General features: G+C 53.3%; 1 protein-coding gene across 1 annotated transcript in view; it reads right to left on the reverse strand.

Moving 5' to 3' along the window:
* MMEL1 (membrane metalloendopeptidase like 1) overlaps positions 1-3,337 on the reverse strand; it is a 34,417-nt gene extending 31,080 nt beyond the window's left edge. Inside the window, exon 1 of the mRNA XM_075538095.1 lies at positions 3,184-3,337. Coding sequence (XP_075394210.1) covers positions 3,184-3,337 — 154 coding nt within the window. The remainder of the gene's footprint in view (positions 1-3,183) is intronic.
* Positions 3,338-14,019: the final 10,682 nt, after the last annotated feature.

Raw genomic sequence — 14,019 nt, forward strand, 5'->3', positions numbered from 1 at the left:
AAGCCAAGGCAAAACACCTGATGAGAATATTATGATCATATTAGAATGGATCACGGTATAATGATAAAATGGTGTGATCGCCAGAAAAAGACATGAATTTTAAATATTTCCCCCATAATGAACACTTGACATAGCTATAAAGGAAGCAATGAATCATTCTCTAGTGGAAGGTTCAACCTATCTCTATCATTGAAAAATCAAGCAAAAATATAGTAAATATATAGAAGATTTGATTAAGTAGATGGATCTCTCTCTCTCTCTCTCTCTCTCTCTCTCTCTCTCTCTCTCTATATATATATATATATATATATATATATATATATATATATATATATATATATATATATTCCCCAAACACACAGGGATACTTTATAAAGGCGATCATGGGTTATCTTGTGACAAGTGTCAGCAATAGCTAAGCAGTAGCCTCATATGAACCATGGTTTCTGACAGCAATGGAATTAAGTTAGAAACCAATAAAGCAAGGTAGCCAAAAGAAAACACAATTAAGTGGAGCATACATCTAGGAACGGGAAAAATCATTTATAAATAACCAATGAGTCAGAGTGAAAATGAAAAAATATTTAGAAATCAGTGATCATAAAAGTTCACCTAAGGCACCTGGGGGAGCTTCCAATGGAGGCCTTCAGGCTTCTTTGACCAGGAAATGCCGAAAGGAACTAGCTAAGCATCGGATGAACAACCGAGATTGACTGCGGAGTCCACAGCATGTGAAAGCAGCCTCTTTGTCGACGCCCTGGACACCCTCCCCCCATGTTAGAGGACCCCCATCATGTACCTCCCTTAAGGCAATCACTGTGAGGGGTCCGGTCCTGCCCTTTCAGGACCACCGGGGCTTCTGCAGGAGACTGCAGGCACCTACTCCGCCCAGTAGCGGTAGAAGGCAAATCGCATGGTAATGAATGAGTGCCAGGGGGCACAGCCTGACTGCCGGCTGGGACCTCTTATGGTTATTTTAACCTCTGTGAATCTCAGAGTCCTTCTATGCACAGTGGGATCCAGCAGGCCCGCCTTGCGGGGCTGCGATGAGACAGAGAGAGCTGGTATGTGCACTCTTGGGCCAGCTTAACCCTGCGTTGGAGCCCTGGTGGCATAGGGTTGTGTGCTGGGCAGCTAACTGTAGGGTCAGCAACTGGAAACCTGCTCCCCAGCCCCCCTGCCCCCGCTCCTCTCCTGTAACAAGTGGCAGTGTCAGAAACCCACAGGGGGGAGCCCCTCTGTCCTACAGGGTTGCTATGGGTTGGAAATGACTCAATGGCAGCGAGTTTACTCAGCGTTTCTGTGCTTACTCTGCCCCCGCCCCCAAGGAAACAGGAGCCCTCCAGGGCCAGCCTGCCCCTGCTCTCTGAGCCCTGGCACAGAGGGAGGCGGAGCATGGCTGCCGCATGTCACCTGTCTGTGGAGGGATGGATGGAGGCCACAGGACCCCTGCTGCGGCCCCAAAGACCTCCCAGAACCAAGAGCTTAGGAGGGAACCTTTTGAGCAGGGCCAGTGGGAAGCTTCGCAGGCCTGTCACCCTCCCCAGGCTCAGTCTCAGCTCCTCAGACCAGGGACATCCTGCTCTGGCCCCTGTCCCCACATTCCCCCCCAGCCCCCAGGGGGAAGCCACATATCTTTCAATGGACTGGTGGGCACAGACTTGGGCTGTTTGGGGTGGGGCATCCACCGTCACCCCCAATGAGGAGCGCTATCTTTCCCATTGTCTCCCCTATGCTCTTGTGCCCCCAGGGCCAGGACGCAGGAGTGGAGCTCTACCAGGACCTGAGGACTCTGCCTAGCTAGTCTCTGACTCCCTGGACAAGCATCAGGCAGCCCTGGAGGAGCACCAGGGAGGCCGCCAGGACTAAGCACTAGAAGGGGTGGGGTGTGGTGGTGAATATGGGCAGGGAGATTCTGGAGCAAAGAGGAGGAAGCAGCCTGGGCATGATGGGTCCTCCCTGTGAGGGTGGGGTCCGGCCTCTTGCCACTCTGGGGTGTGCAGGCCAATGTGGCTCCAGAGGAACTTGAACCTCCAGGGTTTTCAGGGTATGTACTCCCCAAGGCTCCCTGTGCAGTGAGTGTCCCTCCCCACTGGAGTTGGCAGTTCTCACCAGCCAGCATGGGGGACTTGGGACTAGGAAGGGGGTGCTAAGCAGCGGCCACACCACACAGTGCTCCCTGCTTCCTCCCCCTGCACCCCACTGGAGTCCCCGAGTCCCTATCAAGGACTGGCCGAATGCATGTCCCAGGACTCTGAACCCATCAAAGGCCAGTTTCTGCTTCCCAGGACAGCCCAGCCCGATGGCGGAGAAGGGTCCCTGCCCGGCCAGAACCTTCAAGAAACGTGCAGGGGTGCAGTACGGACCACCGAGAGGGCCAGGCCCGAACCGCTCAGCACACGGGGCATCATCGCCGATCCACACGCACATGCAGGGAGCACTTGGACGGGAGTGGGGGGTGGGGGGCAAGTTGGGGTTCTGACTGAACCAGAGGGTCCCCAGGGTGGTTCTGGCTTCCCCCCATCGGCCTGCGAGGTCCTGAAGGCAGCTATGGGGACAAGCCTGGAACAACCCTAGCCCTGTACGCCTTCTTTCCAGTGGGAGGCTCCCAGTAGAGCCCCAGAGTCTCCCCAGCTCGCGGTCAGCGCGCCTGGCTCGGAGCTCCGCGCGCGCCCAGTCCGGCGCAGGATGGCGGCGGCGGCGGCGGCGGCGGCGGCACCAGGTGAGCGGGGTGCGGGCTCCGGTTGCCTACCGGCCGGGAGCTGCAGCCCGGGGAAGCCAGGAGCCGGTGGCGGGCGCAGGCCGGCGGCGGCTCGGTCGCCCCGCAAGCCGCCGGCGGAGCAGGGGGCAGGGCCGCTCTAGCTCCCGCCGCAGCCCGGGGCGCGCGCCTTCTGGCCGGCCCGCCGGCCCGCAGGTCGGTGCCTCCGCCCTCCGCGGAGCCGCAGCGGCGCCCCAACTGCAGCGCTGTGGGCGTGGGGACCTGCAGACCCTCCTATGCTGCGTCCTCGCCCCCGGCCAGGCAGGCTTCCCCCATTTGTCAAATCTGGTTCCTCCCCGGGGGCGCAGGACGGGGAGATACGCCCATCTAGGTCTGCGGGGGCCAGCTCAGGGAAGCAGAGGTGTGGGGGGTGGGAAGCATGCGTGAGCAGGGTGCTAGGGGGCGGGGCTGGGGTCCCCACTCACCTCGGCTGTTGGCGTAGAGGACACCCAGGGTCACTAGGGCTCCGGCCACCAGGAGCAGCAGCAGGAGCAGCCCGCCTCCCAGGAAGCCGCGGCCCTTCTGCCCTGCCGGGCTGGCTCGCTCCACCATCTCCATCTGGCTCTCGGACTTGTCCATCACCGGGGCTCTAGGCAAGCGAGTACATAGCTGATCACCCGGAGGCCAAGGGCAGGCGCCGAGTCCTGCCCAGATCAGGGAGAAGTCCGGAGTTCTGGTGGCCAGACACCTAGCTCCTCTGGGTCTCAAGCTCCAGGGCCCTGGGGCTTGGAAATTAACCCAGGCCCTGCTTTCTGGGAGGCTGCCTCCGGGGTGGGGACAGGCCTGACCTGTGGAGCATAGTGGTTTCTTCCTGCTGTCCCTGTCCCTGTCCCCATCCACCCTCTGGCAGGAGTGGTCCAGGGACCAGCCTGTTCTCAGTGTTGGGAGGAGCTGGTTAGAGCAGGGGTCCTGGAGCGGCAGTTCTGGGTGCCAGGCGAAGGGGGCACTGCCTGGGAGGTAGCTTGGGCCACTGGGTTTCCTGCCTGCCTCTCCTGCCTGTAGTCTAGGGGCCAACGAGAGAGTTGGTGAGAATGCAGGTGTCCATGCAGGCCGGGGCATGGCCAGGGTGCCTGTTCAGCAGGGCTTGGCTGGCCTGTGGCTCCTGCCACCTGCCTTATCTGTCATTATGAAGGGATGCCTTCTTGAGCCAACCAGGTGGTTTGTGGCATCAGGGGGCCTGGAGGGACCAGGGGAGGCCAGAAGACAGGGCCCACAGATTGTAAGGGCCCAGATCTGCCTGGCCTACTGTGTGCGTGTGTGTACATTTACGTGTGTATGTGAATATGAATGTGTGTGCCTGTATGTGTATGTTCAAGTACATGCATGGGACAGTGTGCAGGTCCATGTGTGTGCATGTGAACATGCGTGTGAGTATGTGATGCCTTTGCTGGCACTCAGAGCCAGGCCCCAGAAGCTCTGTGGACACGTGGGACAAGCTGGGCTGCTCCCCTAGGCTTTAGGCTTCAGAACCTCAGCCACTGGGAGTTGAGCTCGTATCTGGCCAGAGCCCGTATCTGCGCAGGGGTTAAGAAGGAGAAAGGTCTCATCCTTGGGGGGTAAACCACTATTGGACCTAAGCCATCCTAACGTTTCCACCTCTATGGTCTCTGGCCCATTTCTGGCCCTGACTCACCATGCATAGCTGTCTGCTATGAATCACCAGGAAGCTCTCCCGGCTCCTGTGACAAGTTGGAATATACCCAATGGCAGTGTGTGGGCTTGGCTGGTCTCAGGACTCTGCAGAGCGTCCCACCTCTTACTCTGCATGCCCACCCTCCCGCCTGCCTTCCTGGGCATTGCCATCAGCCTGGGCATGACCAAGCAGCCCATCAGGAGCCTGAGCTTCAGGGAGCAGAGATGGCCCGGCCTGCTAGTCTCAGGGACCAGACCCAGCCTCTGCTGCCTGTGCCAGGCTGTAGGCCAGCCCTGTCCTGGCCATCCAGGTCCTGTGGACAGACTCTGGGCCCTGCAGGCCCTTCGAGATGCTGAAATAACCCCATGCCAGAGGATGGCTGCTGCTCTAGTGCCCTGCTGACCAGGGGCAAACTGGAGGAACCAGGTACAACCTATTGGCGCCACCTGTTGGCGCCTGCTATTTTTCTCCTCTCTCCATCTCTCTCCCTCTCTCTGTTTCTGTTTTCTGCTTCCTTTGTCCTGTCTCCTCTGCAGTTTGGGAGGCAGGAAGGGTGGCTGGAGACTCATAAGCCACGAGCCACAACTCTCCCCTCAGGGATGGACGCTGTGACGTCCCTATCATCTCTGTCTCCCCACTCTCTGCTCTCCAACCTGGGTTCCCTACCCCTACCCTCAGGGCAGTCACATACGGGGAGTCTGGGCTCTGGAATCTCCTCTTGGAGCCACTGTGAGCCTTGGCGCCCTCAACTCCTGTCCCACCCTCCTGACTGTCCCCGGACAATCCTGCCCTACACCATCCTTTCAGCGGCCTTGGGCCACCCACATGTCCCTTGGCTTCCCAAGCCCCAGAGTACCATGGGTCTGACCCTCCACACTCGTTGGCCACTCACGGCCACCAAGTGTGCCACCTCCTGTGTTGGACCCGAGGGCTCCCAGCGGGACTTCTGCTTCCACAGCTCCTGACAGCAGCTGCCATGGAGGGTCCGTGGACCCTGAGGTCCCAGGCCTCCTCCTAGCTCAGCCCTCCTCCTTCGGGGCTCTCGGGCCTCTTGGGGAAATTAGACCTTGCTGATCTCAGGAAAGGTGCCCTGGTGCTCTGTTCCGCAAGCTTTGGACTACTACCCACAAGGTCAGCGGTTCAAACTGACTGGCAGTTCGGCGGGAGAAAAAGGAAGCTCTTTGCCCCTGTAAGGAGCTGGAATCGACTGGGTGGCAGTGAGTAGGCTCGGCTCCTCTCAGGACTCCGCAGAGCTCCCCAGCTCTCACGGTAGGGGTGCCCGCCCACCCACCTGCCCCGGGCAGTCCCTCCTTGGAGGTTTCACACTGTGAGTCTGCTTCATCAGGACCTCAGCCCCAGACCCTCGGTGACTTTCTCCGCCCCCCCCCCCCCGCCCATCTATGCCCCTGCTCCAGGTCACCGTCACCACGAGGCCTTCTGAGAACCCCACTCCCACACAACCGTCTGCCTGCAGCCACCCTGCTCGCTGCCTCGCCACGACACATGGCTCTTTTTGTCTGATTAGATGACAGTCGTCCCCGTGAGTTGCCCACCGCACCGGATGCATCAGTCCGCACTTGCTGAATCAACCAGCGAATGAAGGAATCATTGAATGAATGAACGAACATATGCAAGCGGGGAGGGCCACTATGGCGGAATGAACCATCTCCTCACTCATCTGAGTCTGGCCTTGCCGGCTCGGCTCCCTGGGGCTTGACGTGACAAAAAGGCACACGGGGCAACCCAAGGCTTGAGGATGAGCCCAGAGTCGGGGGCAGGGCAGAGGAAGACCCTGTGAGAAATAAGTCATTGGGCTGGTCCATCTTCAGCCACCAGGGAGCAGAGGGCCAAGGAGTCACTAAGTAGCCGAGACACCAGTTGAAAGCTGAAGTGACAGTCACTAGAGCCCAGGGTCCTGGGGTCTGGAAGGTGGGAACCAGATGAACTAAGAAAGGGGGAAGGAGAAACTTAATTAAAGAAGTCGGATCAAGGAAATAAAGAGTAGAAAGGAACTTTTGAAAATGATGATGGCAACGTATGTACAGATGCGCTTGATAAGATGGATGTATGGATTGTTATAAGAGCTGGAAGAGCCCTTATTAAATGATTAAAAAAAAAGAAGTAGGAAAGATTGTTTCCCCCAGCACTCAGTCAATGAGGACTTGGGGGAGGGGGCTTGCAAACTAGGGGCTCTCATGCTTGCGGGAGGGGCAGTGAGGCGCTTGGGCTCCTGATTTTGCAAAGTTGACCAGTACAGACCCCTCTGTAGCTAATGGGGGTGCAGGTTGTATTTCTTGAGTAATCATCAGTTAAAACCCCCAGTAACCCATTGGTACCCTTATATGAGACAAGGCGGTGCACTCCAGTTCTCTCTCCAGAGACCCATCGGGGTATGGTCTGAGTCAGGCATTTATACTGACCCCCCAGTTACCAAAAGGAACCGATCTGGGGTCCGGGATCTTGACAGTGTTTTTCACAACCCTGGCACTTCTGTGCCTGCATATGTGGGACTGGGCCGATGGGGGCTACCTGCCGGTACAGGTGAGGCTGTACACACGTGACCCATTCACCCCTGCTGGGAAATGGTGCCAGGCCAGCAGTCCCTTGGCCCCCCACTCTGCTCTGTGTGGCTCACCTGCAGGGCCACTCGAGAGTACCCCCCACTGGAGGAAAGGTCCCTGAAGGCTGGGGCTCCGCAGAAGGCCGGACGAGCTGGGTCAGGCAGCGGGCTCCTAGGAAGGCCAGGGACAAGCTTCAGGCAAGCCCTGCAGCTCCTTCAAGACTGGCCGGAACCAGGCTCTGGGTTCCATTGTGATACAGTCAAGGGCTCCCTGGGGGCTGTGACCTTCCTGTTCAGCCTGGGAGTTCCATTTGGGACTGGGGTGGGGGAGGGTACTCAGAATTTCTGCTGGAAGGCAGGTCGGGCTGGGTGCCTGCTGTCTATGTGTGTTGGGTGGGGGGGGGGGCGCTCCGGCTCTGTCTCATAGCCCTCTCCTCATTGGCTTCTGCTCTTGTCTCCTGGCTTCTCTGTCCACAAGGCCACAGACGCTGCTGGGAAGGCAGGCTGGACACCCACCCTGAACTTTCCGAATCTGAGAGGGGACCAGAGACCACACAGGTCCCACACAGGTGAGTACCAGGGCACGAAGTGAGGGGGGCTGCTTAGGGAGAGTCCCTGTCCAGGGACACCTACATGGCTAGCCAGGCTGCCTAGTGGTTATCTGCTTCTCTGCCCTTGGGGATCCTTGGGACTCTGACACCAATGCCAAGGACCAGGTGCCCCTGTGCCTGGAGGGGACTGGAGCCAGGAGATGGGTTCTGGGTGTGAAGACATAGTCTAATGTTTCTAGGTGAGGACCAGGCCCCGAGGGCATCCCAGCAAGGAAGGTGATGGCCCTCAGGTAAGCCAGCATCTCCTCAGTGTCCAGCACTTCTGCTTCAGGCTGGCCTGATGACAGCTCGGTTCTGTGCCAGAATCCCAGCTGTCCCGCCCTGCTTTCTGTGGCCCTTTAAGGCTGGGTCACAGGGTTGGGGCCCTGGAGCCAATAACTGATGACAGCCTTTTCATCTAAAGACTACCTGCCCCCCCTGAATCGTCCTATAAGAAGCTTCCAGTCCATGCTCAGGGGGTTCCCTGAGCCAGACCATGCCCTTCAGCTGCAGCTCAGGGTCAGGGACTCCTCCCCCAGAGATGGCCATCTGCTCCCTAGGGTGGACCAGTGACCCAGCTCCTGATGGGGGCAAAGAGAGAAGGGTGCCTCCCCACGATCAGTTCTGGGGCCTGGAGCTATCCAGAGAGCTGGTATTGTCCCTCATCCCCCCAAACCCCTGTCCTTGACTGCCATGCCCAGTCCTTCCCTGGTCCCTCAGTCAATGTTGATCCAACCAACCTTCCACATTGCATCTAGTCCAGGAGCACTCTGCGGGCCTATGCATTGGGCCTGGGCCTGATGGGGTCCAGGGCTTTCCCTGTGGTCTGCTGGACCGTAATCCCTCTGGGAGAAGCTTGGGCCACCTTCTCAGAGAGACAGAAGAAGGTGCTGGGCCAGAGATGGTACCCCAAGGTATGGAGTGAGCTGGGATGAAGGACAGAATTCCCACCTTGTTAGCTGACCATGACCATCCTTGGTTGGAGGGACAGGGACAAGGTAGGTCTGGCCCTTTCCCAGGTCTTCATTATGCCCCGGTGGCCTCTGCTGGGAACCAGCTGTGGGCTTCTGTCCTTTGCCCTTTATACCTCTCTGAGCCTCAGCCCTACCCACCTACAAGAAGGATTTCCTAGGCTGGCACAGAGCCACGGAGAGAACCTGTGAGCAGTGAGAGGATACCAGCGCCTGTGACGGGCTTGTCACCTGGAGTAAACGCTTGCTTGACCGCTGTCACAGAGACATCAGCCTTTCTTGGGAGACCAGGTTGTAAGGTTGCTCTTACCACCTGTGTGTTAGGCTGGGTGGTCTAGAGAAATAACCCAGGGACGTTCATCTGTGTCCCAGAAAAAAGAACTTTATGTGAAGAAGGCCCCCCGGCCCAGTCCCACTCAAGTCCATAGCTCAGGTGCTAGCCTGGCTCTCTCTGGACTCCCAGAGCTGATGATGCAGGTGAAATGGGAAGCAGGGAGACCACTGGCTACAGGGTGCAGAGCCGTGGTCCGTGGATGGGTGGCAAGGCCCTGACAACTCTCTGGGTCGGTGGCTCCCACATTTGCTTATGCACCTGCTTTGTCTTCAGAGAGTGTCAGGAAGGTGAGCCTCATAGAATACTAGTTTAATAGAACAAAGTTCTTGCATTGAGGGCGTACTTGAGTAGAGGCCCAATGTCCATCTGCTACCTTAATGTCCATCTGCTATCTTAATGTCCTTTGCTACTAAACCTATAAATAGATGCACATAGCTCTATTAACCCATCATCCTATATAAATATATGTACATGCCTGTGTTTAGACCTCCATAAATGCCCTTTGTCTCCTAGTTCCTTCCTCTATTTCCTTGTACTTTCCTCTTGTCCCACTAGCATGCTCAGTCTTCATTTGGGTTTCAGTAATTCCTCTCACTTACATTGCCCTGATCAAGCCCTGAAGTAAAATTTTAGATATTTAGATTAGAGAAAGGAAAATTAAAGGGAAGGGTGAAAGTTTTAAGAATGGTAATAGGAAAATAATATTAGAATAAGAAACAGGGGAGCTGTTAATGTATGTTTGGGCTCTAATCTTTGATCAGGAGTGCAGTCTCTGTTGTGGGTGCTAACTTCTGGGTATGCAGTGTGTTAGGGGACTAGAGTATGAACAAATTAAGTTGGAAGGAAAAAAGTAAAGTGAGATATATATATCCCCTATCCTTAGGTATACCTACAAAGGGGAGATTCCTGTTGGAGAATGAATGATCAGAATCTGTGCTATCTCCACTATGGGGAGGCCTGCCTGTGGGGTACCCACTGGGGGTCTTCTGGTCTGGGTGGAGAGCCAAAGCAATTTGTTTTCTTTTTTAAAATTTTATTTAATGAATCATTTTATTGGGAGCTTGTATAACTCATCACAATCTATCCATCCATCCATTGTGTCAAGCACATTTGTACATTTGTTGCCATCATCATTCTCAAAACATTTGCTTTCTACTTGAGCTCCTCATTTTTCCCCTCCCTCCCTCATGAACTCTTGATAATTTATAAATTATTATTGTTTTTTTCATGTCTTACACTGACTGATGTCTCCCCTTACCCACTTTTTTGTTGTCCATCCTCCTGGGAGAGAGTTATAGGTAGATCATTTGATCGGTTCCCCCTTTCTCCCCCCACCTAACCCTTACCCTCCTGGTATGGCTACTCTCAATATTGGTCCTGAGGGGTTTATCTGTCCTGGATTCCCTATGTTGTAAGCTCTTATCTGTACCCGTGTACATGCTCTGGTCTAGCTGGATTTGTAAGGTAGAATTTGGGGTCATGATGGCAGGGGGGCAGGGAGAAAGCATTAAAGAACTAGAGGAAAGTTGTATGTTTCGTTGGTGCTATACTGCACCCTGACTGGTCTGCCTCTTCCCAGAGACCCTTCTGTAAAGGGATGTCCAGTTGCCTACAGATTGACTTTGGATTTCCACCCTGCACTCCTTGCCCCATTCACATTGACATGATTTTTGTTCTGGGTCTTAGATGCCTGATACCTGATCCCATCGACACCTTGTGATCACACAGGCTGGTGTGCTTCTTCCATGTGGTTTTGTTGCTTCTCAGCTAGATGGCCTCTTGTTTATCTTCAAGCTTTTAAGACCCCAGATGCTATATCTTTTTTTTCCCTCAAATACTTTTATTGGGGGCTCTTATATCTCTTATCACAATCCATACATTCCTCCAATGTGTGAGGCACATTTGCACACATGCCGCCATCATCATTTTCAAAGCATTCTCTTCCCACTTGAGCCCCTGATGTCAGCTCCCCATTTATTACCCCTTCCTCTCCTTCACTCCCCTCCCTCATGAACCCTTGATAAGTTATAGATTATTTTTTTCCATATCTTACATCATCCTCCATTGCCCCTCACCCATTTTTCTGCTATTTGTCCCCCTGGGAGGGGGTTCTAGGTTGATCCTTGTGATTGGTTCCCGCTTTCTCCCCCACCGCCCCTAATCTACCTTGTATCTTTACTCTCCTTGTTGGCCCTGAGGGATTTATCTACCCTGGATTCCCTGTGTTGTTGAGCTCTTATCTATAGCAGTGTGCATGCTCTGATCTAATCAGATTTGTAAGGCAGAATTGAGGTCATGACAGTGGGGTGAAGGAAGCACCACAGAGCTAGAGGAAAGTTGTGTGCTTCATCTGTGCTATACTGCACCCTGACTGGTTCATCTCTTCCCTGTGACCCCTCTGTGAGGGGATGTCTAATTGTCTACAGAAGGGCATTGGGTCTCCACTCCATGTCCCACCCCATTCATCTTGGGTATGGTTTTATTCTGCATCTTAGATGCCTGACACCTGATCCCATCGACACCTTATGATCACACAGGCTGGTGTGCTTCCTCCATGTGGGCTTTGTTGCTTATCAGCTAGATGGCCACTTGTTCATCTTTAAGCCTTTAAGACCCCAGATGCTATATCTTTTGATAGCCGGGCACCATCAGTTTTCTTCAGAACCACATTTGCTTATGCACCCGCTTTGTCTTCAGCGATCATGTTGGGAAGGCGAGTATCACAGAATGCCAATTGTTAGAACAAAGTGTTCTTGTGTTAAGGGAGTACTTGAGTTGAGGCCCAATGTCCATCTGCAACCTTAATCTTAACATACAGATATAAGTATATAGTTCCATTCCCCTCTCATTATATATATGTACATGCCTGTATTTAGACCTCTATAAATGTCCTTAGCCTCCTGGTTCTTTCTTCTATTTCCTTTTAATTTTCCTCTTGTCCCACCATCATGTTCAGCCTTCATTTGGGTTTAGTAATTCCTCCCTGCTACATTGCACCTTGATTAAGCCCCACTAAGCATCCTCTGACCTTCCTTCCATTGATTTTACTTCACTTGTTGTTCCCTTGTCCCTAGGTTGGTTCCCCTCCCACTTCCTTTTTCCTACCTGACCTTCTCCCGTATCCTCCCAGAACCATCAGTCCCATTCTTTTCATCTCCAAATTATTTATCCCACCTATCTTATCTAGATAGACATGCAGATACATTCATAAGTGCAAAAAACCAGGCAAAGCCAAATAAAACAACAAAGGAAGTCAAACCAACAAAACAATAACAACAGCAGCAGAAAGAACAAAATAACAGTAACAACAAAAAAAGCCACAGACAAAAATGGAAAAGCCTATAAATAGTTCAAGGTCCATTTGTTGGCCTTTATGAGTGTTTTCCAATCGAGACTGATGAGGTGCTACACTCTGCCTCCTGTCTATTTTTGGTATGCCCTGGGGATTTCATCACTTTGCTCCCCCTGCTACATGCCTTCAGTGCCTCACACCGGTGTGATGGGGCCAGACCATGCATTATTCCTAAACTGTGTCTCCAGTGCTGTCCCCTGCAGTGCCATGGTTCAGTGAAGGACGCTGTGTTCCGTGGTATGGCAGGCCTACGGTACTCCCCGTGCATTGTCTGCTCCAAGCAGGAACATCGTTCTTGGGGCTTAGTGGGCCAGAATGTCCTCTCCTCCCTCTCCATTCCTTTGCGTTTCTCCTGTGTGCTCTAATCTGACATGCCCCTCTCCTCAAGCTGCAGCTCTAATGCTGTCCTCTGAAGTGCATTCTTCTGAGGGGAGGGGATTGTTCAGATAGTTGGGATTGGGGCCAGCCCTGCAGACCTCTCTTATTGGTTCCCTGGTGACGCTATATCTTTTGATAGCCGGGCACCCTCAGCTTTCTTCACCACATTTGCCTATGCACCCATTTTGTCCTCAGTGATCGTGTCGGGAAGGTGAGCATCTCAGAGTGCCGGATTCTTAGAACAAAGTGTTCTTGTGTGGAGGGAGTACTTGCGTAGAGGCCCAATGCCCATCTGTCAAAGCAATTTATATTTTAATTCGCCCTGATTCCATCTGGTCCCTTAGAATTACAACCCTGTTGCTCCACCGTACCTCCCTCCAGCTAGCTCCTCAATTCACGGACCTGGGAATTTGCCCTCAGGTGGGCAGGTGCTGAGAGGAGATGACCAAGGGGATTCTAAATGGCTGCAGTTGCTGTTCCCCGATTTTAGTGTTGACAGTCCTGTGGTCTGGAAGGGCCATCTCTTTCATGCTCCTTTGTGCTGTCTCTGCCGAGTCCCTGCTGTGGGTGCTACTCAGTCGCTGTCTTGCCAGGATCCCTCCAACACTTAGCTCCATTTCTAGAGACTACTCCGGTGAAGTGGCTGCTTGTCCAACAGCTGTTGGGAATGCCAGGTGAGTGCCAAACCCGGCAACCAAAATGCCCAGATGCCCTCCTCTTTGGCCGCTGCCCTCTATCTTCTTCCTTTTTAAAAAAAGTATCTCTTTCTTTTAAAAACGTTTTATTGAGAGCTCTTGCAGATAGTACCACAATCCATAGTTCCATTTGATCAAGCATAATTGTACAATCCTGCCATCATCATTTCAATAACTTCTCTTCTTGAACTCCTTGATATCAGCTCCCCTTTAAAGTAGTTTTGTTGATAGAATATTTACATTTCATATACTTTCATCGTTAAATCGTTTTTTTTTAAAGTGTGGTATATACATCCTCACGGTCAGCTCTAATCCCCCCTCCCACATTCACTGACTGCTCTCCAATACCTCTTCCCTACCCACCCCGCCCAAGTTATTGTCTCTATGCAGCCACTCCTTCTGTGCATCACAAACTCAGACACCTGACAAAACAACAAAAAACAAGCCAATCAACAAAAACAAAATGAAACCGACAGATGAAAACAAGAGTCATATAAAAATAAACATAAACAGTAATAAAGAAAATACCACCAACAATATTTAAAATACCAAAGAAGAAATGTCTGTTATGGAACAATCAAGATATGTGGTAGTTACATAATTTGGTGTCAGTGTGAGAGGATTAAGAGTGAAGGGGTGGAGTCTGGCCTGTCAGTTGGATCACAGCCAATGAGGCCTCTTTGTGGGCATGGCCTTCTCCTGAGAATTCTGGGAAATCCTGATTTCCCTACTTGGAGGAGGCAGAAGA

Source organism: Tenrec ecaudatus, chromosome 1 (genome assembly GCF_050624435.1).
Source record: "Tenrec ecaudatus isolate mTenEca1 chromosome 1, mTenEca1.hap1, whole genome shotgun sequence".
NCBI lineage: Eukaryota > Metazoa > Chordata > Mammalia > Afrosoricida > Tenrecidae > Tenrec > Tenrec ecaudatus.